Raw genomic sequence first — 25,564 nt, 5'->3', positions numbered from 1 at the left:
GTACAGGGTTAGGTTTTTTCCCTAAATTTCAGTAAGAAAACCAGTTACTGACATGGAACATCACAGATCTGAGCTAAAATTAAACTTTGGGGTGAAATTACACATTATTCTATTGATCAAGACTAAATGATTTATGTTCGTCATTTCAGTTTCCATTAATTCTAGTGCAGTGCAACAGGATGGCATCTTGGAATACAGTTTCCCCACTAACACTAGTCCATATATTCAGAAGTATTTTGATTTCATTCAAGCAAAGTCACTGCTGCATTTTCATTTGGCCTTCATTTCCCTTTATTTCACTGGAAGAAGCATTCTTTTTTTCCATCTGGGTTGAGTTTGAAATCTGACATGGCTTATTGACATTGTACTTTTACTTTCTCAGATAACTGAAAAGTGAGTCACATTAGAGGACTGATGCACATCGTGGGTCTGTAGGATGGGGAATTAAGCAATATACCATTTAAGATGGCTGTATTGAGGGCACACTACCTACCTTACAAACAGGAAAGCAGTAGTGATCCCTGCTCGTTTCATGAGGCAGGCTGCATCCTGCTTTGACCCCTTGCTGCACATCATTCTTAAATTTCTGACACTCATTAAAACATGCATTTGAGACCTCCTGTCTGAGGGTGGCATCATTTTGATACTTTGCAATCATATTCCCTGTGCTCAGCAGTGCCCCAACACAAGGGCACTACGATCATGCAAAACCCTGGTTGCTCTTACTAGCTCACAACAGATTGCAGTCTCTGCTTTGGAGAGGTTTCAGCTGAGCAAATAGAAATCTGCTTTACTAAAGTGTGATGCATAAAAAGAGGAGAAAACAGGGGCGAATATCAAGTGTAAGACGATTTCATATTGTAAATCTTAACACAAAAAGGCTGCTCCTGCTTACAGCCAACGTGCTCAATTACTTGAAGAGACTGGGTTCTAGAAGGAGACATGGCCATATCAGCTTACTCATCAGTTACTTGGATAAACTGGTAGAGCAAATACCAACTTCTATTTTCTGTTTTTGGCAAATCCTCCAAGGCCAATATCCACCTCACAAAAAGGAGATATAACCATTGCAAACATATGCAACAGATGCTGCTCAACCATGTCCAATTCACAGGGTGTCAGTGACAGCCCTTTTACTATCTCCTAGGCAAAGGTTAGGGCACAGAGATCTGTGGTTACCCCTACGGCACAGATGACTCCACATTGTAGCAACTGCAACAACGTAGAGACTGCACAATTTTCCCTCCCTCCTCCCTCCCCTGTTCAACTCCCTCTGTCAAATCAGTTTGTGCAACAGAAGTACACAGGGCTACATTATGTTCACAAGACTGTGGAAGGTAACTACAGTATCAAAATATTGACAAAATGGAGTCCAGGTTCCTAAACCTGTAAATGAAGCACAGTTACAAATGCTTTCCCCACGTCTGTTACTCTTGGGCTGCAGTAGATGATGACAATAAAGTTCAGTTCAGGCAGGTAACAAGCAGAGAAATCTCTCACATTTTTAGTGAATCATTACCTTCAACAAGGGACTTAAGGAAAATATCTGGTTTTTTCCTTTCTACTTGCTCCCTACACCCAAACATGTACAATACACAAGAAACTAAAGTCATGTTTCCTAGGCAAAGATTGAGATATCTGCAAAACTTGCATGCCAGCCTCTGAGGGCAAAGGCTGGCACTGACAGTGGAAAGCACACTACAGAGCCTGTTCTGTTGCTGCAGGAGACAAACTTCTTCCTCCCTAGGTGGTTAAGAAATATTTAACCATTTCAATTTTATAAGTATAAAGTAACACTAAGTAAAATTCAAGTAGAACTGCTAGGGTAAATCATATTAGGATAAAATTGAATTAAATACTTAAGGGATACAAAGCATTTCTGGGCAAGCTGTGTTTGTAATTTGTACGATATCTCTAGTTTGGCACCATTACATGTTACTGAAGGTATGCTGAGGCACAACCATCCCTAAGGCAGAATGGTTACATTTAATGGTACCATCTAGTACTGCTTGCTGCAACTGCCTGACTCTATAAAATGATCCTGGCAACCGCAGCAGCGGTGAATGGAATAGCCCAGCACATCATATCACATGGGTTGCCATTCCCAGCTCTCTAAAAAATACCTGATAACACAGAACAATTAATCCTGTGATGAAGCTATTGCTTCAGCATCATGCTGGCCATTTTTAAGATTCCCTGAACACCTGCATAAAGAAAGAGTTGATGTCTGGCAGGCCAGGGGTCAGATACTATCTGACCTTATATCTTATGGCCTTAACTCAGCAACACCTTTAAGTGTCTGCTTAGCTGCAAAACAGGGCTCTGCCTCATCACTTCACTGTGTACTTTCTCCTCATCAGGAAAGCAATGATGCTAGTGCTCATAAGCAAGCTGTGGTAAGGCTTAATCCTGCCCCATGGACTTCAGCAGGATTTGTGCCATCAACTTCAATAGGTGCAAGATCCATCAGTAAAGGATGGTTTTTTTCACAGATAAGGGCACAGATTAGCAGGACTTGTGCTGATTTTCAAAATTGCAGCAAGGGTCTATTGGCCTTTTTAGGTGACAGGTACCTTTACAAAACTGGTCCCTGCCCACTGAACCATTTTTTCCTCCAAGAAAAAGGATGCCACTAGAGACGTAACTGACTTTACCTTTTCATCATTGCCACATTCACAGCTCTCGGCTATGATGCTATTACTGAGTCATTCAATCCTGATGCTAGCTGCTGAACCTGGGCATAGAAAAAGAATCAATGGGCTTTGTCAAGTGGTAGAAAGAGGCAACGCAAAGAACCCATAACAAACAGGAAAGGGATCTAGTGGTGCCAATAGTTACTGAAACTCTGTGAGAAATACATTTAACAAAGTGGATTTTTTTTGAGCATTGTAACATATAGATCAATTGACTACACATCTAATCGCATGGATGATTTATCCCCAGATACTGAGTGCTGTACATTGCAGCACTTGAGTGTCATTCCTCAACATGCAATAATGAAGATTCATTTTTGCCCCAGCATAGAAAAATTCCTGCCAGATCCATCAATATTCATTTCACATAGAGGTAGCTGCACCTAAAATTGTGCAGATAAACCTCTGCTGTATTTATTTAGATGTTTGGAATAATCTGCAGTCTGGACTCCTACACAGAAGTACAGATCTCTGGCCAGTATAGTGGCCACGGAAGACATCATGCTTCTAGGCAAGGGAAGAGTATTCCATCTCATAAAGCCCAGAAGACAGAAATGTTTGGATGTGTGCCACTGGAGAAACTTATTCACTGGACTCAGCAACAATTGGAGTCATTATTACAGTTCTTTCTGGATAGAATTGTGGAAAAGTAAAAGCAACACTTATTAATGAGATGATTATTCATAGACTGTCTTTATCCCTCGCTTCCTCCACCAATTCAGAATTGGCTGCTTCTAAGTCCCTTCACAAAGCCTCACAATAACACGAGAGCCTTCTCTGCAACTTTGACATCTGGAACAACTCTCGTATTTCTCCATCTTGCCACTTCTCCTTCTGACTTCAGACCTCATAAGAGTCCACAGCTTGCTGCTCTGCTGGAACAGTGAGTTTTTCCTCAATTGTTCTGTTATTCTTTCATATTTAATTTCATGCAGGTCTAAGTATTTTGACTGTAAATATCTATGAATGTCTGCCACCTCTCATAAACCACTTCTATTTAAAGGTTGTTGTTTTTTGAATGATGTCTGTTTGATTTACGTAAAGTGGCTAATTTTATTTGGAAGGCACAGTGAATGCAAGCTAACCACCAGAGCTGGCTCAAATCAGCATAAGCAAACTAAATTGTGCTGCCCTGAGGATGAAGTGCCTAGGTTACACCCAGAGCTGGCTTTTTCTGCCACAGAAAGTGACCAGGATTCAGAAAAGGCTCACATGCCCCATTTTCCCGAAGTAGCTGCTGTTTTGTACATTCTCATCCCCTCTCCTGGCAGCAGCAGCTGCCAGTCTGGTTTTCAGGGTTCTATCAGGGCCCATTCTGCCATCCCTATTGCTGCCTCCTTTGCCTGTGCTTAGATCTAGCCCTGCCAAACACCAAGAGATTAGCCTCGTTCAAAAATAAAGAAAAATCCCAACCTCAACTCTGCCTATGCTTTCAACCTATGTATATACCTTCATCTCACTAGAAATTATTTATATATCAATAATCTTGCTTGCAAGGTTGAAATACAAAGTTATGTGCATCTTTATATACAGTACGTGCCAGTTTCCAACTTGTCTGGATTTTAAGTCTTAATGAAATCTACAGCATTACGTTAAAAAAAAACCACCTCTGCCCAAATTGCCAAGGTCATTACTAATTGCTTCTCTCTGGTAAATAAATTAGGTAGGCATGTACAGGTATACACATATTTGCACAGACACCTACTCCATTCAAAAGGGAATGTACTTGTTTTGTGCTTCATTTGAGTGATCAAATTTTCGCAAGGGCACTTAAAAAAATACAAACTATAAAGCCAGATATGCACAATGCAGGCTGTAGAATGGTATGTAAGGGCCTAAGTATGTGCCAGGTTCCCATTAGGATACATGCCCCAGTAAAGTCTAAACTCATGCTCCATGATTAAGAAAGGTTTACTATACTTCAAAAATCCCACAACACACTCCCTGAGCACAAGACTGCAGTGATGTAAAAGACCTTGTACTGCTCCCCTGCTGCGGGATACCTTTTTTTATTAGCAACTGACCATGAAACGCATAATAGTTCACATTCATATGCAATATATTCCAGCAAGGGAAGCATCAGAGCTGATGCTTTTGCTGTGCTCTCATTCCCCCTTCCTGCAAGATGAGGAGGAGAGCATGTAATACAATGAAGACTAACCCATCCTGGAAGGAATGCAAGTCTGCACTGAAACAGTGAATTTTGCCCTTGAGGTGGTGAATACAATCAAAGAACAAGCCATTTTGCAGAATTCATTACATCTGTGGAAAGAAATCCATGGGTCTGTTTTCCAGAGCTGGGACAGGCTGTCTCGGGTCCAGACTTGCAAAGTGCTGGGTCAGCTCTGGAAAGGAAGGGGTGGCTTGGCAGAAATAGTAAAGCTGGTTAGGGAGTAAGGGAAAACTGCCAAATCCACAAGTCCTGATTACAATTAGTAGATTTAATAGACTCTTCTGTTATGAGATCTTTAAAACGGAAAAGAAAAGATTGGAGAATGTTTAGCCCTGTTCTAATGCGTGTAGTTACATCTCCGTGCATTAGCGGCCCCAGGGCACCCCACTTCATTTGCATTACACAGGCAGCAGAAAAGGGATGGAAATGGCCTCTTGCAGGGACTGATGGCCAGAGAGGGGGTTTGATGTGCAGCACAGGGCTGGCAATGTAGCTTGAAACAGAGAGGATGGGAGAAGGAGCAATGCCAGCCATCCTTGGTTTCCCACCACCCAGCAGGAGGTAAGGCAACTGAACGTAAGTGAAGCCAATCCTGAACGCTAAAATGTCCCAAAAATCCAGAAAGTACAAAGGTGTCTCACAGCTGAGCATAAAATTAACAGAGGGCTGTTAGATTTATGTTCCCTTCAGACCTCAGGCATGCCAAAAGTAGTACAGTTCTCATTAATAACTGCTCTTATCATTTAAAAAAGGCTGCTAAATCATTATTGACTTAATACATCAACAAGAGACCACAACAGTCAAGAGATTTATCAATGAAGTCACAGAAAAGGCAGCTTACTTTTGAAACGGCCTGCAATAAGGATACATAGGAAACAAAATAAAGGATGCACTGATCTATTTTTTCTTAAATTATTCCATGTAATTTATATTTTTATAGTAATTATGTGCTGTCAGTGATTTCATATGAAGAGTGTGAATTTTTCATTTTACTGAGGGAAGATCTAATTTGCTATTCCCATGGGTGAAAAGCTGATTATGTATGAATTTGAAAATCATAAATGATTAATTACTTGGTTGAGTATGTTAGCCTTATAAACCTGGTTGGGTATGCACAAACAACAAGATGTGCTCTGATTAGAGGAGGAAGCAGAAATAACTGCACTAGCACAAATATCTATAAAAGGCCACTGCAAAAAGAGAATATCACAAGATCTAGACATCATCTAAAAGTTAAATACAGGCCATCCCGATACACACAAAGAACATGCCCACAGGTAGAGGTTGTCTAACAGTGCTGAGCAAGCAAGGACTCCACTTGCACATTTACCCTTAAGATACATTATGCAAAAGTTAAGAGTTATATATAATTATACTCTCCCACTCAGTGTCAGGAGTGGCTCTTTTCTTCCCACACAGTCCTTGTACAAGCTGATCTACTTCATCAGGTTTTTATAATATTGCATTCTTTACCCATTTGGATAGAGTTGGATAAACTGACTTAAGACATTGTTGTAGAAAACAGACTACAAAGAAGCTACTGCCCTCTTTATAGTAACTCCTTTTGTCCCTCCAAGTCACTGATTGTGTAGTTTTATGCAGCCACTTCGTTTATGGAAGAAAATTCCATCCACTTACTGGGACCTTTTTCAGAGTTCCTCAACCTGTTCAAAGCATTGGCACCAGCAATGAGGACTAACTTCCCTTACCTTCCACCTCGCTTTTTTCTCAGACATGACATGAGTATTTGTCAGCAATACAGTAAGATAGTGTTGAGTAAATACACTAGCATATTTCTACCACACAATAACCTATGTTTGTATGTAGGTATACTGCTTAACAAAAAGCAAGAGAAAGGGAACTTTCTCACTTCTGTTTGAGGTGGCCACAGGATTTGGTTCACATACTACAAAAACAACAAGAGACATATCAGGAATCCAAAGATCTAGGAAGAAATACCAGATTCTCACAGGGTATGGGAAGAGCTATTTTAAAAGGCCAGCAACCTGGTACAGCAGCAGTAAGCACTCAGCAGGGCTTCCTTCTTGCTGTGGAAAGAGCCAGAATCACAAGCCTTTGCAGAACATGCAAGCCCACCTGCCTGTGCTCACAGCTCCATGCTCAAGTTACACTCACTTACAGCACCCACTCAAATTGCTATACATCAGGTGAGGTACCAGGATGAGGGAAAGAAACAGAATTAGGGTAGGGAGAAATGGACTCAGGAATGAATGCTTCCTGTCAGCCAAGATGACTGATGTCTTCCTGTGCTCTGCCCTACCACGTGTCTTACCTTAGAGGTAAGCATCCCAAGACACAGCTCCATTTTCCTGTGATTTCATTCCTTGGCTCTTCAGTGGAGATCAATAATTGCAGCAGTGCTGGCTGCCTGCAGAAGCCTGGGGCCACGCCATGGAAATCCCTGCGTGGCCATAAAGAGAACACAGCAATTGAATGGGAGGCACAGGAAGGAACAAGGCTTATCTAATACTTCAGCTCCACAAACACAAAGTAGTGCTAAAGTAGCACATGGCCCCAAAACTGATACTCTGGGATGTTTTTTCTTGAGTGAAAAGTTTGCAAATAAATATTGAAGAGTTACACTGTTTGTACACATGAAGTTTACCCTGTGGGCCCAGATGTTAGTGCTTTATTAAACGCACACATTAGAGGAGACTCGCAATAAAGAATAGTGTGACTGCCGCCAATTTTTCTTTGGCAAACCTCCAGCAGGAAATAATCCTGTGTCAACTATAGCTCTCTCCTTTGGTACTGCACAGACTCAGACAATGCATCTGTTGGATTCATTTAAATATGTCCAAGTCTGTTTCATTGTTTTAAAGCATCAAAGACTTTTGCTGTTATAAATCATAACAAATAATCAGTAATTCTGAACAATAAAACCACATGATAAAAATGAGGCACAGCTGTTGCCAGTCATTGAAGGAGATTGTAAAAGAGAAAGGAAACAGTTACATACATTATAGTGCATGTTATCTAAACGATTTGTTTGAAGACAAGGTGCTAACAATATCTCTCATTTTAAAGGTGAAGATTTTTTTCGTAACACTGAATCACCATAGTTAAAGAAATACAGCAAAAATTACTCTTTATTCCAGCAAGAAACATAATATATTGTAACATCTGGGGAGCCAGGGAAACAGCAATGTATTTCCTAAAATACCTGGCATTGCTCCAGTGCTTTATCAGCATCCTTAAAATACAGGCAATTGAAAAAACACCATTATTGCTGCATGATATGAATTTCAGACAAAGCAGAGAGTTCAACATAATTCCATTCAAGTCAGATCTGATTTGGATCACTCTGTAAAATACCCAAGCAGTTTAGAAGACTAAATCCTATTTTCAAAACTGTAATACAATATTTCCATGTGTACTTTGTGCAGCAAACTTTACGTTATCTTTGGATATGGACAAGAAAAAATTAAATAAAGCATCAAACTCTTAAAAATAAATGCTGATTTAGTAGGTACTTTTAAAAACCAGCAAGAATGGTGTGAATATTTATACTCAGGAGTATCTGGAACCCAAAGACTCTGGATTACTTACTGTTCATATTGAGAATTATCACTTAGCTAGATGCACACGGGTTTGTGGACAACAGTCCTCATGTTTACTTTCCGATTCCTCCCACAGCAGTTTTAAAAACCTGGAAATGTTCATCAGACCAGAATGTAGTTCAGCTGCAAACATTAATGTTAAAATATGTTTGTCAGAAGCCACAGGGGGCTTGTAATCAAAAGGCAACTTGGGTTGCCTTCCAAGGGGCAGCATTACAGAAAACACTACTGTTTGGGAGTCAGGATTTTTCTGACAATAGACATACCATGCTTGAGGGCAGCCAGACCGATTGACAAGAGGATCAATTTATGACCCTTCTGCTCTGCATACTATGTGGGATACAACCAAGAGATGCTACTCTTGTTCTTAGTCTCCTGACCTCCCACATTGCCAAATCTGTGTCCCATTAACTTCACTGGGACTGACATTTTCTGTGGGAATCAGATCTGAATTATAATTCTATCCTTCATTCTCTTTCAGCTCTTGAAACTGCTGTTCCCTTTAAGATTACGTACCAAAACATCTCCTTTGTTTTCTGCAGTCTTGGTCTTGAGTATTCCTTACCAAGAGTTTTAACTTGGTAGACTCATTCTTTCTCTGATCTCCTTCATATCTCTTCCAAACTTGCCTTTACTACAGCACTTTAAAGTAACAGACAACAGCTTAGGCTACTGATGGAAACAGAAGTATGTGATGTTGCCCACTAATGTCTTACTCGCACTCCCTATCTGTCTCATTCAATCTGCTGTTCCTTACAGTGTAGTTAGGTAGTAAGCTCTTCAAAGTAAGGAGTGAGATTTTATTTCATGTTTGCTTAATGCTTAGCAAAATTAGATGTCCTTCAACAGTGATAACACAAACCGTAGCAAGATTATTAGAACAATAAAGAATACATAAGTATTATAATAGCTTGAGGAGCTAGTTTGTACCTTAGCCTCTATCTGCTAGGGAGCAGCAAGGACCAGCTGCTTCCTAGAGGATGGAAATTAGGAATCACATACAATAACACAGCCAGCAGAAGCCATCCTACAGTACCAAAGCAAGAGTAACAAGACAGGTATTAGCATAGCAGACAGGTTCAACTCCAAACCCAGATCATTAGAAAGGTTCACATCAATAAAGCAGATACAAGGTGCAGTCAGGAAGTCCGTCTACAAGTGAGGATGATGCCTAGTGAAGGTAACCAGGGTCAGATACCATCTACTGATCTCCACAGCAGGTCCATATATGTCAGGTTCAAAGTCAGAGTAGGAACTCAGTGTGCAGATCACAGTCCAAACCAACAGAGCCCATAATTAAAGACAGATAATTCTATAACCAAGTTCCCACAGGGACTCAAGGCCCAGGGCTGAGCTTATATGGAGCTCCTGGGCTCATGGGGCAGAGGGTGTGGGTGGAGGCCCCAGGTGAGACTGGTCAGGGCAACTGAGTGAGTGCACTCAGAACCATTATAATATTACTGTCTGCTAATGCTAAAGTGATAATGACAGTGCTGACTTTTGCCTAACATTACTGATCAAGGATAAGTTTGACTCATTATAAATGCCATTTTTATAACTACGTGTCTTAAATTTATCTTTCAAAGCTTTCATTAAAGTAGTCTGGTCACACACACAGGATCTAGTTTACATGCTTGGGGATGATTTATGCTGCATTTTAATGGAGCTGTTCCGAGACAGTGATTTAAAATGTATTTGAAATGACAGATTGGAAAACTGTTTATAACATACTTCACTGGAGGCCCCTGCACACACGCTTGACTAAGTTCTAGTTCACCTGAAACTATGCCAGTGTTTCTGTCATCCACAGGCTATTTTAAGTACCAGAATCCTAAAATAATCTCAATACAAGGATTAACAGAGGGCTATGAACAAGTAAGACAGCATTTATGGATAGTTTGTGTAAATGTTTCATGCCTCTGTTTTGGGGGATTGCTTAACATCTGCCCCCTAAACTGTAAAAAAAAATGTCTTCAACCTTACTGTCCCACCTGGCAAACCACTGGAGAATGTCCTTCATGTTCACACGCCAATCCATTTCACTTTGTAGAAGCACGTAAGGTTGTTGTAGTTCTTGCTCTAACAAAACACGCTTACCCTTAAAGCTCTGGGGTTTAGTAATTAGGAGATGGAAAGATAAAGTGTTAGAACAGTTGGGATGGAAGGAAAGCATAAACTCAGAAATGGTCAGATGCCTGATAGCGTATCTTAATTTTAAAATGTTCTCTGAATACAAATAAAGCCTAGAAATGTTATATTCTTTTTAAAAAATTGTTATTTTTTCCACCAATCACAACAAATCATAAACATTACCTGTCACAGCTGGTAACGGCAACTGGAGTCTGATTTAATCTCAGGAGATTATTACGACATGCAGATACTAGTATTTCAAACTCTGCAGCTATGACTGGTAAAATCAGTTTAACAATACTCCAGGAAACCAGTGGCAGGCTGAATAGAAAAGAAATGCTAAAGAAGTTTGGATTATGCAAGTACATTAATGTAAGTGCTTTCAGGTTCATCTATACTGTGACTATTATTTTTCAAGGGAAACACACCTATCTGCAAATTTTGATAAGTTGAAATAATATAAAGGAACCAGGAAGTTATACTTCTGTTCTCTATATCCACTTACTGCAGCAAAAATGTGGATATTTCTCATCACTGAAATAACAAAAGCTGGATCCTCAAATGACACATTGACAGGATACCTCATTTATTATTGTAATAGTATTATCATGGATTGTTACTGTAGAACCCAGGCGTGTGCTCACACCCCCTTGTATTTGGTAAGGTGGTTTGTGCCCCAGAGCAAGTCACTAGCTGGGTGCAAAGGGAGATAGTAAACGTGTCCAGACACACAGAGGTATTGGGAGTAGCAAAACACAGAAGTGATACAGGGGAGCCTGGTCTCGCCACTGCACTCCATATTGCAGTAAAATTTTGTTCTTTGGGATTGGGGGGTATTTTTGCTGACATCATGATAAAGAGATTTCCAAGGAGTTGTTGGGAGGGCAATGCAGCAGAGAGATTTAAATGGTCTTCCTGTCAACTGAGAGGAAACAGAACACAGAAATGACAAGAACAATAGAAACTGGAATTGTGGCTTTGCATGTTATTATGTGAGAGAACACATAAACTAGGAAAAAGTTTAAAAATGAAGTTTATAAGGCAGAAAAAGCTAGTGCAATCAAGTATAGCAATGGAGTAGAGGAAGTTTCTTTTGAATCAGTATTGCAGCCAGCAAATGGGATAATACTGCACAAAGAGATTATATGCAAAGAGATTATATATTTTGTAAGAGGGGAGTTTAAGTTGTATGATGAATAGGGAAAGCCGCATTGTTGGAAGCTTATCATTATGGTGAGTAAAAGGCCAGGATAAAAAAGCTGCTCTTTATGCAAAATGTTACAGCTGTTCACAGGTAACTTACATCTGCAAAACTACCTCTAAAACACAAGAAGTACTGAAGTTGTCACTTCTTTTAGTAACAGACATGATAGTATCTCTTTAGTAACAAATATAGCAACAAATCATTTGTAAAACTGGTATATTGTAAAGTATTTGTAAGTTATAAAGCACACCCTGTGTAGTCTCTATTTTAGTTAAGAGGGCAGACACTTCTTGTTCCTTGCTGAAGCTGACACAGCTCAGAGTGATTATTATGGATGTTAACATTGTGATGCTTTTAATTCTGTAGTGTGTGTAAGATAACCCAGTTAGTTTTTGTAACTACAGACTGTTTTAAACATGCCCACCAAGAAGTGTGTTGGTACAAGGGTAACTATATTGGACTGTGTCACAGTGCAATTGTATGTGAGTTCAGTGTCTCAAGGTTAATTTGTTGGAGCAAAATTACTGTTGAAGGCAAAACCAGGTGTAGAGTGATGCAGCTCTTTGATCTAGTTACAAGTAAAAATATTTACTAACGGCTGTACTTCAGCTAAATCAGATTCCATCATTTCAATTGCATGATTTTTAACTGTTGCAGTTTTACTGATAGAGGCCCCAGTATATATGGAACTGATTCACATAAGGGACTAAATTTCCATCACTATTTCTTTTCTCCTATTCATATCAATATATTGATATGGAAGCCATTTACACAGCTGTATAACGGTAGCAGAGCAGCTAAAACCATATAAAATGTGTAAGGGAAGTCCCGAGTTTCCTTCACTGTGACAGCAGTTGATTTCTTGCTACTGTTACTTGTAAATGCTTAATACAACAAAACCCAAGGGCAGTTTGGATCACTTTCAAAGCATTCTGACTGTATCCATGTATTTTTGTTATCTTGAAGCCGTGTCTGCCCACAGAGTTTTGTCTGAGGTCGACGAGCAGCAGGTACGTGTGTCTGGGTGACGCTGACAGGCCCTGGGTGGAATCCCGGCGCCCCAGGTGCCTGGGACGGACACGGGCCCGGCCCAGGGCACAGCCCTTGGCGGGGTGTGGGGGGGGAGCCGAGCTTTGCTCCGAGCGCCGGCCTGCTGCTGTGAGCCCCCGGGGCGAGCACTGGCCTACGGCGACAGGGAGCCCGCCCAGCGCGGGAGCACCGCGCGCCTCCGCCCCGCGCAGCGCCGGCACGAGCGGCGGCGGCAGGCGCGAGGCCGCGCGCGCGCTGCCTCAGGGGCCCGGCGCCTCGCGCCTCCACAGCGGCCCTTGTGCCGTCAGCGGCGGCCGCCCGGGCGATACCCCCGCCCCGGGGCTCGCTGTGCCCCACAGCTTCATCCTCCTCCTCGCGGCGAAAAATGCTGGGCTCCCCCGGCCTTCTTCGTCGTCGTCGTCGTCCTCCTCCTCCCTGAGGAACCGTCGTCCCCCCAGCGACTGCGGTCCCGGACGGGTTGAGCGGGAGCGACGCTACCTCATCGCCTCGGCAAGGGCCGCGGCCGGCGGAGGTGCCTCCCGGTCTCGCTCAGGTGAGGGGGGGGCCCTAAGCCCTGGGCCTGGCGGGCCGCCTGAGGCGGGGCTCCCCTCCCGCCGGTCTCCGGGCGCAGTGGAGGGCTGGGCGGGAGCCACGGGTCGCTCGGGCTGGGCGGCCGTCCCGGGCTTCCCGCGCCGTGGGCCGGGCGGCGGCGGAGCGGGCCGGGCCGGGCCGTGCCGGGCGGAGGGCGGTGGAGCGGTCCCGGACTGATGACGCGCTTCCTGCCCTCCCCGGAGGGGGTCTGCGCTGGAGTCCGCAGCGGCGGCAGCTGCGGGCGGCGGCGGAGCAGGCGGGAGCGGGCAGCAGGCGAGCGGGGGGGAAGGAAGGAAGGAAGCGAGCGAGCGAGCAGCGGGGCTTAGGCGCTTTGCAATGCTACAGTAACGGCTTTCCCGGTAGGAGCCCCGCGAGGACCCCCTTGTCCTGCCCTGCCGTTGCACGTTGCATGGAGTGTCTGGTCCGTGCTGAGCCGCCGAGAGGGGGAAGACTCCGCGCAGGGCTGAGCGGCGGGAGCGCGGAGCTGCTCCGTGCCTGCGGCGACTCGGCTGCCACTGCGTTTCGCATGTAGGCGCTGCGTTGCCCCCCGCCAGCCAGGCAGGCGGCAGCTGCCGGTCGCCGGTCCCGCGGCGGGAGGCGGGAGCTGCGCTCCGTCCGGCACAGCCTCGCCCGCGCGGAGCGCTGCCCGCCCAACAAGTTGCCGGTTCCAGGGAGGACAGCAACAGCCCGGCCCGGTGCCGTGGCCCCAGGAGGGGGAGAGCGGCCCCGCTCACCTTCCCTTCGTCAGGAGCCGGGCCGGGGTGGGAGGGAAACCGCGGTCCCTTGGGATTCCCCCCCCAATGCCGTATAGGGTCGGTATGGGAGGGAGGTGCTGGGCCGGCCGGCTCCTCCCGGCCCCTCGCTGCCAGTCTAGGGGAGCTTGGCGTGGCCGGGTCGGGGGGTGGGTTTGCCCGAGGGACGGAACTGTTCGCCGTTGGGCGCTACTGGCGACCGCGATATAGAAAAAAACCTTTTCGCAACGCGTTGCGAAGCGACGACCTCCCAAGGACGACCGTGCCGCGTGTGTATACGCGAGTATCTGTATCCATCTATCTGTGCATATGTCCGCCTCTTCCCACCAGACCCGTGGGACGGCTCGGGTTGGAAGCGGGTCGCAGGCCGGTCTCGTAGGGCCACCCCGAGGGGAGGGAAGGACGCGTCCGCCCCTGCGCAGCGCAGGCGAGGATGGATGGATGGACGGATGGGTGGGCGGGTGAGCCGCGCTGCTCTGCCGCCTCCCCATTCCCGGGGCCGGCCTGTGAGCGTGCCAGCGGCTCTGGGCTACCTGTCCCGGTGCAGCAGGGCTTCGTGCCCGCCACTGACCAAAGTGCAAAACCTCCCTTGGTGCGAGCCGGCAGTGGGTGTTTGCGGAGGGCCTGTCCACGCTGTGGGCTGGGGTCCCCCTGCGTGTCCTGGCACCTCCGTTTCTTCCATGCCACCCTAGGAGATGGCTGTGCCGTGCAGGGCACAGTCGTCCCTTGGGGCGACTAGAGGGCGCCGACACAGTGCCACTGCCCGGGCACTGCGTGGGAACACCTGTCTGGGAGCTGGGGCCTCTGCTGTCTTTGTGCTCACCTTCTGTAGCGCTTTTGTTCTGCTGACCAGCCACTTCGATTTCTTTAGGCTCTACTTTTTGCGTGTTAAAATGCTGCTGCGGTACCTCGTTAGAAAGATCATGGGAATGTTCATTGATCGAAATAACTCTGTTAAACAATTGCCCCCTTCCCTACAAATCTTTTAAAAGTTTATTTTGCAGACTTGTATTTTAGAGCCAAGTTTGAACCATATTAAGTTTCAAACCAGAAAGCCCGTTCTGAATTTGAAAGTATGTTATTTAAAGGCATCAGGCGTTTTGCATCATCAAGGGAGCCCGGTAGCTGTGGAAAAATGTCCATACGATTAAAAAGCAAGCAAGCAACATGTTTCTGAGATTTCTCTTGCTTATGTAAAACATCACTTACTCATATGTGAATGGCAATGTGTTGCAAGTACAAGTGCAAGCTGCCAGTGTTAGTTATAAAACCTTGCAAATTGTGGTATATGAAAAGCTTTCATATCTGTTTAAGATAATGGTCAGCCCTTCTTCCAACAGTACAGTTGTTAACTCAGTTTACTATGAATTAAATTGGCTGAACTACGTGTTCTGCTTTAATTTTCAATACATGAAATTTTCGAGGCGGTACCTTGAGATCGGAGGTTACCACACAGCTGGGGGGGGAAAAAAATCTCTTGCCTCTGGGAAGTGTGTTTTGTGTGAGTTTCACAATGCCTCATTTAACTCACTGGTCACTGCAGAACTAAAGGGTTAAGTGGGATTTTCATCTAGCTTATCTGTTGGTGGCAAAATTGTTGAGTTTAAGTAAGACAAGAATACTTTTTGTTTCTGGTTGCCAATCTAAGCCTTTGGGTTAACTGTGGCAAACGTGGGCAATATTTTAAGTCCTTAATCTCAGTATAAAATTTGATGAAGACTATAGCAATTTCATATAGGATACCCATTCATTTTACCATTCGAATTATAGACGTTTACCCTGAATAATTGTCCTGTGTGTTCTTAGAGTAACATCTGTTGCATGATATCATGTAATGGAATGTAGTACAGCCTAATTTAAGCTGATTTGAAATGTTGCCATTGCACTGTAGTAGTGCCTGAGAGGGCGAGAGGGTTTTTGGTGTATGTGTGATGGATAGATTGGTTAGGAGTAGACAATGTTGAGAAAGATGAACTTGCATTTGATCTGCAAAGGATTAAGTCATTTTACTCTGAGCTAGTCTTGTTGTACAGTTTTACTTAGACTTCTTTCATCATTTGCCAGCTATTCTAATCACTGAATTCTACTTACATTAGGAAATGCATCTATAGTTATATTTGTAACTGACTAGTACAAAACACCACTACAGTAGATTCAAGTCTTTTTTATTTTGGAGAGGGGGGAGTGGGCTTGAAACGTCAGGCTGTGGTATAGCTTGAACTGTGTAATATTCATTATGACTTAAAATTCTTGCTGTGAAAGCCTTCTCTTATTTGGTATTGTTTCTACAAAGTTTTGACTCTGCACAGCAAGGATGTTCTGAAGCATTAATATTTGGATAGTGTCATTTTCATATGCTTACCTATGTCATACCTATTAAATCTCTGCAAATGCAAGGTCTAGGCAGCTTCCAAAAATGCTAGTACTTAGTCACCACAGCTAGACAGTAGTGCAGACATCTAGCACCATTTCTTTTTGTGACATTTGTCAGGTAGTTGTTGGGATATCAGTGTTGTATGTTCATGAAATGTGAACAATACCATTTGCAGAAGTATCATTCCAATCCATAATTTTAGCATTAAAGTCCCCAAACCACCATTTGAAGTAATTCTCAGTTCATAGTCCTGTCTGAACCTCAGAGATTTCAATAAACTGCCAAATGTGTAGGCATCCTGATTTTTTTTTGAAATATGCAGTTTCTTGCAAAGAAGTTCTTATCCAGATGCTGCCTTTGCATCAGGCCATAATTAGAAAAGAAGTGTGAATGTGTTTACAGACCACTGTATCCAGCTTTCAAAAATTCTTTTTTTTTCTTTGCTCTTGAATCTTTAAAAATTTGGCAAGTCTGCTTATGCATGTTTCTGCAGACAATAGAATGCTGAGGCAAATTGAGAACAGCAAACAAAATGGTTGGGTGTTGTTGCAAATGGGGGGAGACTGTCTTAATAGGCAGTATTTTGAATATTAGGTTTAATTTGTTTACTTTTGGATTTTAGTGTGTCAGTTGAGACAAATGTTGCTGGTATATAGCTGGAAATTGTAGTTTCAGGTAGCCCTGTCTGTTGGTACCTGAAGGGGAATACAAGTTTTTGCTTCTGGGTTTCTGCTTTTGACCACACATGGTTATAAGAGTATAAATTATATTGAACTGAAGAACTTTTGGGGTCAGGGGAGATGCAAATGTTAAAGCAGAGGGTTGTTTTCAGAGTAGCCTGACTACATCTAGTTCTAGAGGCTATGTTAAGCAGAATAATCTAGGCTTTTGCAACTCTGTGGATGAGATTGTTATGATTATGGATGTCATGCTCTTGTATGCCTTATTTTTATTGTTGAGATTAAACAATCCATTGCTTTTCAAAAGGAATGTCTGGTTGCCTTGAACGTGCTAGGCTGATCCTGATGCTGAAATCCTGGGTCTGATCAGTGTCTAGAGAATGGTGGCCTTCTATCTCTGGGTGCAGTAAAGACATGCCTTTTGAGTGAGACTGATATACTTGGGGATGAGAAGGTGGAGAGGAGCCTGTGGTTAGTTTTGATGCCAGACTTGTAACTGTGACCACTGAATTTTCTAAGTTTCTGTCCCTGCTAATGCTGCTGTGAAAACCTGTTCCATAGTAGTGTCAGAGAACCATTTCCCTGTGTGTGTTATGTGGACACATGCTTATCTTGGAATTGAGTTTGAATTAGCCTGTGTACTTGAAGCAATTGTGATAACATTTTGATATTTTCCACTTCCAGTTGCAAGCTGGAATTCTATCCCCAGAGATCCACCCCCTCAATTCTCAAAGCTCCACCACTTCTTTAGCCAAGCATCTTCATAAATCTAGGAGATGCACTGACTGACTTCACAAGGTGAGGGTGACCATACAACAATAAATTTTGTCTTAAAATATCTTTACAGTGCTGACTTCTTATTTGTAGTCCCTTTACTTGACAGCAACCAGTTGAATTTCTGCCAAGATGGGTTAGGCTGGCACTTGAAACTGCCTTCCTTGCATTCTCAGTAGGTAGCTCATCTTTCTGTGTTTGGGCAGTAGGAAGAAAGTGTGAACTGAAGTGAATTGTAAATGAACCTTGTGTCTTTCTATCTGTCAGCTCTTGTAAGGTTGAGATTTCTTATTTCCACGAAAAAGTGATGTGTAACCCAGGAATAAGCAGGAGACTCTCAGTCTTCTGCATCACAGCAATTAACAGTTAAGGTGATAAAGAATCAATGGTACTACATGGGCTGCTTTAGTTTTTCAAGTTGAATAACCATCTACATTTGTCAGCTGTGGTAGAGTGATTTGTTGCTATAGTATATCAGAGTGTTTAGTGTTTTGCTGAAGTGTTTGGTGTAGTGGTGTGAGAACATCTTAAACAATAGGATTGTATTCAGTTTAGAAAAGCTTTCAGAGTTGTGTAATGCTTTTCTTGTTACGTATTCTTGTTTATTTTCATATAATGATCTCTCTTACCTTTCTTGGGAGTTGGTATCTGTGATATGGTAAATAACCCCTTGTTTCAGCTACCTCAAGTCTAGCTTGTACTGTGTTTTATATACAGTGGTGGTATGTACTAGTGGGAAAGTTGTGATTTTTCTGGAATATGATATTTAAAATTCAGGTATAGGTGATAGAAATAAGTGAGCATAAAACAGTTTAAAAAACTTACTGATAGTAAAAATCAGGCTTGAATTTGTGCTGGTGGAAACATTAGTTAGCCCTAAAGGGATTTATGGCAAGTACCTCTTTCCTTTGTTCAGTTTAAATGTGCCAAATGCTACTTAGTGGGGAAACATCAAGGTGGCATTTGGCAGAGAGAATGGAAGCAGCAAAAGCAGGTTGTGAATGTCTGATGGAACTGATAATCCCTGTTGAAGAAGAGACCTATGGTAATTTAATGGGAGGGGTTGTGGCAGGAATGTGGTGGTGGTCTAGGACTGAAGTACATAATGCTTAGACACAATAAAAATGTTGAAATACCAGGACACAGTCAAAATTCAGCAATGGGGATACAAATGAATGTATGAGTAAATGAGATCAGGAAACCAAACTTGAATGCTGTAGTTCCTTGTAGCCTGCAAGTTTCGTAATTCTTCCTTGTAATTTTCCCATTTTTGACTAACAGATTTTCTTAGATTAATTTTTGTTGCAGTATAAAGAAACATCTCCTGTTGGCGAGAAGGTAACTGAACTACCTGGGAGAAGGATCAAGTGGGAGCCACTACTGCACAGCCCACATGCAAGGTCAAATAGAAGGAACCAGTGGCACATCTTCTGGGTCAGGGTATCACTAAAGGCCCTATTACAGGGAGGAAGAGATAAATGTCCAACTTCAGTTTAAAAAAAGCAAAGGCTGTGGGAAATTAGATCACTCTGTTGTGATGTTTAAAGTACTTTTCAGAAGTGTTATGTGCAAAAACTGAGGATGTACAGATCCCAAGCAAGAACCCAAGATCTTGTAGTATGTATCAACCCTGTTTTTTAATTTAAAAAAAAAATAAAATCAGTGGCTGTGTTTGCAGTTCTGAGTAAGGTCCTGATAAGCCTGATTGTAGCTGGGTTGCCTGTTCAGCTGCACTGTGATACTAACCAGACTTAAAAGCAGCTGAGGAGAGAGGTGCAACTGAATGCACAGAAGACTGAAGTCTGTGAAGAAAGGGTAGTTAACTAAACTTTGCCTGGTGAAATTGGACAGTCCAGACTATGGATTAAGTACGGAACAAACCCGGACACAGAGAGAAGTGGGCTTGCAGTGTATCTAATGGGCCTTGTCATCTACATGCAAAGGCCTCAGACGTAGGATATGTAAGGGGTCAGTTCAAATGGGTTCACAGGTGCTGTATGGGTGAGTGATGTTTTGTCCTCTCTGTCTTTAGAGAGCCAAGAAAGAAAAGGCCTTTCAACAAACTTTGGCAAAGGCCAAAACAAACTTTTCCCAGGAGCAGGAAGATAGTCTGTTAGTGGTGCTACCTGCATCCATAGGTGTGGGTAGTTGGAGGACCTATGGCACTTCAGTCTTTCTCCTCTCCTGTTGCACGCTGCCTGTTTTGTTCAAAATGGCCACCTCATTCCAGAACATGCAGATACTTGCCTCTTACAGGGAGATGCTTAGCCACTGCTGTGTGGCTGTTCTGAAAGAAAATGGTCTAGTCTTGAAAAACCCCATTGTAGAGGTCACAGCAAACCATCCAACATGAACACAAAGCCCTCTAGTACCATGGAAAATAGTCATTTGAAACTTGATGATCTTGAGGAAAAGAACAGTTATGCTCAGTATGTGATCACCTAAGGGTGCAGTACAGTTAGAAAGCCCAAGTCTGCAAATTTCTTGTATTTTTCAGGGGGAAGGAAGTAGTGTCACTTTCGCTCTCCTGACAACTTTTTTGCTGTTGCCTGGTTTGCAGCACAGGCCTCTTCATCCCGACAGTTGATGGTTGCCTGAGCTCTAATGCAAATATTTCACGAGTGAAATTGCTCCATGAGAAGATTTAGGGAAGTCCTGTTTGTACTCTGGTGACTTCTTGAACAGTAATCTTAAAATTTAGTTCTTTACTTGCATACTTCATGAAAGTAAAGGCTTTCAGTAGCCTTTTTGTCTTAATTGCCATGATGATCAAGGTGCTAGCCAAATTTTAATGCATTCTGCCTAAAAAAAAAGCAAGGTATATAAGAAACCATGGGATTTAAATTTCACAATTCTCTTGTTTTCCTGAAAGAAATCCCACAAGACAAAGCATTAAAATATTGGGAGGTCCTGGGCAGAAAAGATACTAATGTAAGAAAGATTTCATGTCAGAACTGTGGCTGACTTTGTAAGAACACTCCAACAGAATGGCTGGGCTTTAGTGGCAAAGAGAGGAGGCAGAAAAATAACCTTGATTGTGGTACAAGCATGTGACTAAGGTGAACTACTTCTGCAGCAGTTCTTAGAGATGATTTAACACATATAAACAAAGCCTGCAACCAGTTAGAAGGGTAGATGTGCCCTGAGGAACCAAACAGACCACTGCTGAAACAACTGTAAGGCCAGCCTGTGAAGGTGACTCAGTAATGACTGTGAATATCTGTACAGGAAAAATGTGTTCCTACCTAATGCTGCTATTACTCCTTTTCAAAGATACATTGAAGTTTGAAGCTTTAAAAATGCCATCCATGTATGAGGGCAAAAAGCCCTGTTGCTTTAGGCTGAAAAGTAAAAGTTAAAAACAAAACACTATGTTCCATGTGGATCTTATTACAATCAGCAATGGCCTTAATTTCTTTGAAATAGTTTTACCAGCCTACCAGATCATTTAAGGTAGTGGTTTCCAAAGATTTTTTGATCTCATACCCATATGAGTAAAAGATTTGTGAGCACGCACCCCCAAAATATATATATTTATTTATAAATTATGCACATATACTACTGTACTAATATGTACATTATAAAACATATCCAAAAAATAAAAAATAAGAATGAGAAACGCTAATTTAAAAATTTTTTCTTAAAAATACCCCTTTTTGCTCTCATTTAAAAACATCTTTTTGTGAGGCCTGTGCGACTGAATATGCTTCACTATTTTTTAAAAAATCTTGGTTTAAGACTTATTTTGATACAGCTATTCGAAGGTCTGGTTCTAAGTTCAGTTTATTTCAATACTTGTTTTTAATGGCTGTCAGAGCTGAAAAAGACACAAAGATACATAGATCCAAAGGCAAGAAGTGCATTGTTGGTTGTGCTTACTAAATGATGATACTCATTTTCCACTCCCATACACTAATTATGCAAGAGTTTTTCTTGAAACCCATCTATTAAATTTCCATCTTCCCTCATGTCAATCAGTTGTTCTTGTAAACTAATGGGAAGGTGTTGCATTCTTCTGTTTTTAACAACTGCATTCAAAACCCTCTGAAACTCTTCTTTTGGAATATTTTTAAACAGGTTAGGAAATTCTGTTTCCAAGTCTTTTAAGTGTACAGATTTGAGAGGTTATTATAGGTGACACATCATTTTCAGCAACAAAATCACCTAACGGTGGAAACATTTCCAAACATCCATTTTCAAAACAATCTCTGTAGAGTGAGTTTCTTTTGAAAAGCAGTTACTGTCTTGTTCACTGTTAAAACATCAACTTCACCTTGAAGAGACACTGTAAGTGCGTATTTTTGTGAAGATATCTGCTAGGTAGCATACTACTGACAGCTGCCTGTCATCACAGAAAAGGTCAGCAAATTTTGAACAGTTGTCTTTGTGAAAAAAAATGCATAATGCATCTTTAAGTTTGACAACTCTTTTAAGCACTTTGCCACAAGATAACCAGCAAACCTCAGTGTGGGAATATGACTTTCATAGTCACTCCCCATCTCATTACAAGGTGTTGTAAAGATTCTACTATTTAAAGATCTTGGTTTTATAAAATTAACCGTATCAATGACATCCAGTAGCACTTTGTGTGCTTCTGGCTCCAACTTTGCTGCAATAGATTGCCTATGAATGATGCAGTGAAAGAAATTCACACGCAGTTCTGTTACCTTTACACTGGAGTTATTATTTTTTTTTTGTATTCCAGTCAAAGCAGCCACTCCATGAGTGATTACACTTGCAGAGTTTTTCCATAAAACAGTGTTACTATTAGAGGAATAATTTACTGTTGAGAATTTGTTGAATCTTTTCCAGCACATCTTTCCTGTATTGACTCACAAAAAAGTTGTTTCAATGATGAAATACACTGGGAACTATCTAGCATATACTGTAAGCTGAGACGTGTTAGAAACATCTGTACTTTCAGCCAACAGTATAGCAAACCTCCCACACTGCACAATTTGTTCTAATGCTTGTTTCTTCAAATCTTTAGCTGTTTTCTATGCATCTTCAAGCAGTGTTTGCTGACAAAGGAATGCCATATTGTTTTCCATTTATTACTTCAGCTGTTTTTTACTGCGGCAAGAAGACTAAGTGCTTCCCCAATGCTATGTCTCTGTTGCTATTGGGAAAGAAACCCTAAAGAGGCTTCTAAAGGTTTATTGTGAAGTTCAGTGATGATTTTATTTTTTTCAGCAAAGTTCTGTATTGAGTATCGCATGACTTGAAACCAGTGCTGAAGAAATTATAGTGATTTGTCCTTATGTTCTGGGTGCTTAGTTTTAAAATATATTTCTAATTGTGATGGCTTCATACTATCACTAGCTAGTATCTCAAGCCACAGTGTACACATAGGGTGAGGTTCATCATTAGTGATAGCAGATGTAAATCCATAGGAGATCAGTTGCTGCACATGGATTTTGAAGCAAAATCAAAATCTGTTGTGGCATCTGTGTATCTGACATAACACTTCACAGTCTTCAGGGTCAGAGGTGATTTGAGCGAGACTGCAACTGTAGAGGGCCCTAAACCATTTGTGGATTTCCCTGGTTAGAATTCCTTGTCTTCATTCTTGTAGTTTAAAACCATGGTATTTAGTAATGTGACCCACGTGTGTTGTGACAGCATGCAAATTTTTATGAGCATGCCTTTGTGAATTGCGGCCTTAGGTCACACCAGTTAAACTTTTAGAAGTACGCATTCCTAAATGATTGAAGTTTTGTTTGATTGCTGTTTTTTGTTTTTTTTTTTTTTTTTTTCATCTGGGACGTCTAAGAAGGGACAGCAATTCTTACTCTGTTTAGCAGCCAACACAATGTAGTTTTCATCGTGCCTGAGGCTACAGTGCCTTCCCTTAAAGATAAATTTCAGATACCTGCTAAACATCTGCTATCAGGCACCAGTACTGTCTTGGTACCACCCAATAAGTGTATCTCTTCATGTACAGCTCAGCTTTCTGCAGCTGTCATGTGAATTGTGAGGAGTGAAGTACAACTTTAGCCGCTGAGGAAGATGTGAAAGCAAGGTGGGATTGCAGATAAGTCCTTTGGGTAAAAAGGGAAGATAAAGCAGGGAGTTGCTTTTTGAAAGTTGTTTACAAGGTACTTCTTAAAACCAAAGCAAAAAATGTAGAATGAAGACAGAAAATAAAAGAAAAAAAAATGAGAAAAGCAACTTTTTAAAAACTGTAATTACAGCTTTGTAAAGACTGAAGATTTGCAGTAGTGTGGTATTGACTAATTGGGTTTTTTTCTGGACTAAATACTCGTTTCAAATCTCTTGCTTAAGCTGTACCTTTCAATATTTATACCAAAATTGCATTACTACCTGTGAAATAGTCTTTGTACTAGCATGATCAGATATAGAAAGCAGCTATCTCTTCATAGAAACAGACTTTCTAGAACAGTTGTGGGTATTTGGTACCAACACTTACACGTTTAATAGATTATTTTTTTTCTTCTTGAGTTAAGTTGTTCTGCAAGAAGAGTCTCCAATTTAGTTTTCTTTTATTTGGGACATTTTTCTTTACATTTATTCAATGGGACCTAACTTTCCCATTACACATGATAAGTGAATCAGTATGCTGTAGACTTGTGCAAGTGAAATTTGTCTTCCTTTTGGGCCTCTAGTGTTTAATAGAAGTCAGTTGTTTTCTTTTTCCTGGTCAGTCTACAGATGTTTGAAATACTTGTGCTTGTTGGGAATTTGCAATTTGAAATTTAAGCAATTCATACTTAAGATATCTCCAAGTAGCTTAGAATTAGAAAAGCTTTCTTCTGACAATATTCAGGGGATATTCAATTAAGCAATAGGAAATGCTTCTTTAAATAGTTAGCTAATGAAAACGTAGTATTTATATAATCAAGCTTGCCTGAGGAGTATGACTGTCTTGATAGTAGTTAGTGGAATGCAGTCTTTTGATGGTGTTAGTTGACAATCCTATATTTTGATCAGTGTGAGCGTATCAGTGACCATTAGCTAGTGAAACTACTGCACATATGATAGAGGAGCTGCAGCAAGTAGGACAGAGGCCAGCCTTTGCTCGTCTTTAATGTTTCTTGTCGTTTAGAGTTACGGAATGCTTGCATGAAACCAGCTTGTTCTCCAGAATGCAGCTGATGCAAAATGGGGCCAAACTGAAGTATTTGCAGAAAAAATTTAAAATGAAGGCTTGGTGAAGAATGTAAACAGGTGAATCTGGGTTACTGTTAGGCATACTCTGGCTCGGTAATGAATGTCTTAAGAACAATGAAATGAAACTCAAGTGGTACACAGTATCTTGGTGCAAGTCCTACAGCCCAGAAATTCAAGGGGTTGTAACAAGGAATCTGTGTTCAGCAAAGAAGCTTTAGTGTCATGTGGAAGACAAAAGTCCTGACTAACAGTTAGCTAAAGAGTGGATTTAGAACAGAACTTTGGAGACTGAAAATGTGCATTTCCAGCATCCCTTTGTTTCCATTGAAGGCTTGTTTGCTTTTTCAAGAAGAAAAGTAGGGATCAAAGACACCATCAACAAACACTGACCTCAGAGTTAGGCCTGGTGTCAGGGGACATGGATGGCTCCAGACTCCAGCTTATGTGTCTAG

At 41.9% G+C, this 25,564-nt stretch overlaps 2 protein-coding genes across 7 annotated transcripts in view; one reads left to right on the top strand and one right to left on the bottom strand.

Moving 5' to 3' along the window:
- Positions 1–13,533, bottom strand: part of LOC141929006 (C2 calcium-dependent domain-containing protein 4C-like) — a 34,279-nt gene extending 20,746 nt beyond the window's left edge. Inside the window, exons 1-3 of one of the 3 annotated variants that reach the window (XM_074838040.1) lie at positions 8,964–13,527; positions 8,437–8,536; positions 7,160–7,288 (exon numbers count right to left, since the gene is read on the bottom strand). Coding sequence is in view for 1 of the 3 variants with exons in the window: in XM_074838037.1 (XP_074694138.1) it covers positions 7,160–7,288; positions 8,964–8,971 (137 nt within the window). In the remaining 2 variants the exon portion in view is untranslated. Of the gene's footprint in view, positions 1–7,159; positions 7,289–8,436 lie in introns of all 3 variants that reach the window. The other 2 variants (XM_074838037.1, XM_074838039.1) reach the window with 2 other exon arrangements.
- Positions 12,772–25,564, top strand: part of TLN2 (talin 2) — a 209,931-nt gene continuing 197,138 nt past the window's right edge. For 2 of the 4 annotated variants that reach the window (XM_074838033.1, XM_074838028.1), the window contains exon 1: positions 13,672–13,760. The gene's annotated coding sequence lies outside the window, so the exon portion shown is untranslated. Of the gene's footprint in view, positions 12,792–13,271; positions 13,364–13,671; positions 13,761–25,564 lie in introns of those variants that run through there. The other 2 variants (XM_074838031.1, XM_074838029.1) reach the window with 2 other exon arrangements.

Source organism: Strix aluco, chromosome 12, assembly GCF_031877795.1.
Source record: "Strix aluco isolate bStrAlu1 chromosome 12, bStrAlu1.hap1, whole genome shotgun sequence".
NCBI lineage: Eukaryota > Metazoa > Chordata > Aves > Strigiformes > Strigidae > Strix > Strix aluco.
This window is presented reverse-complemented; position numbering and strand designations above follow the sequence as displayed.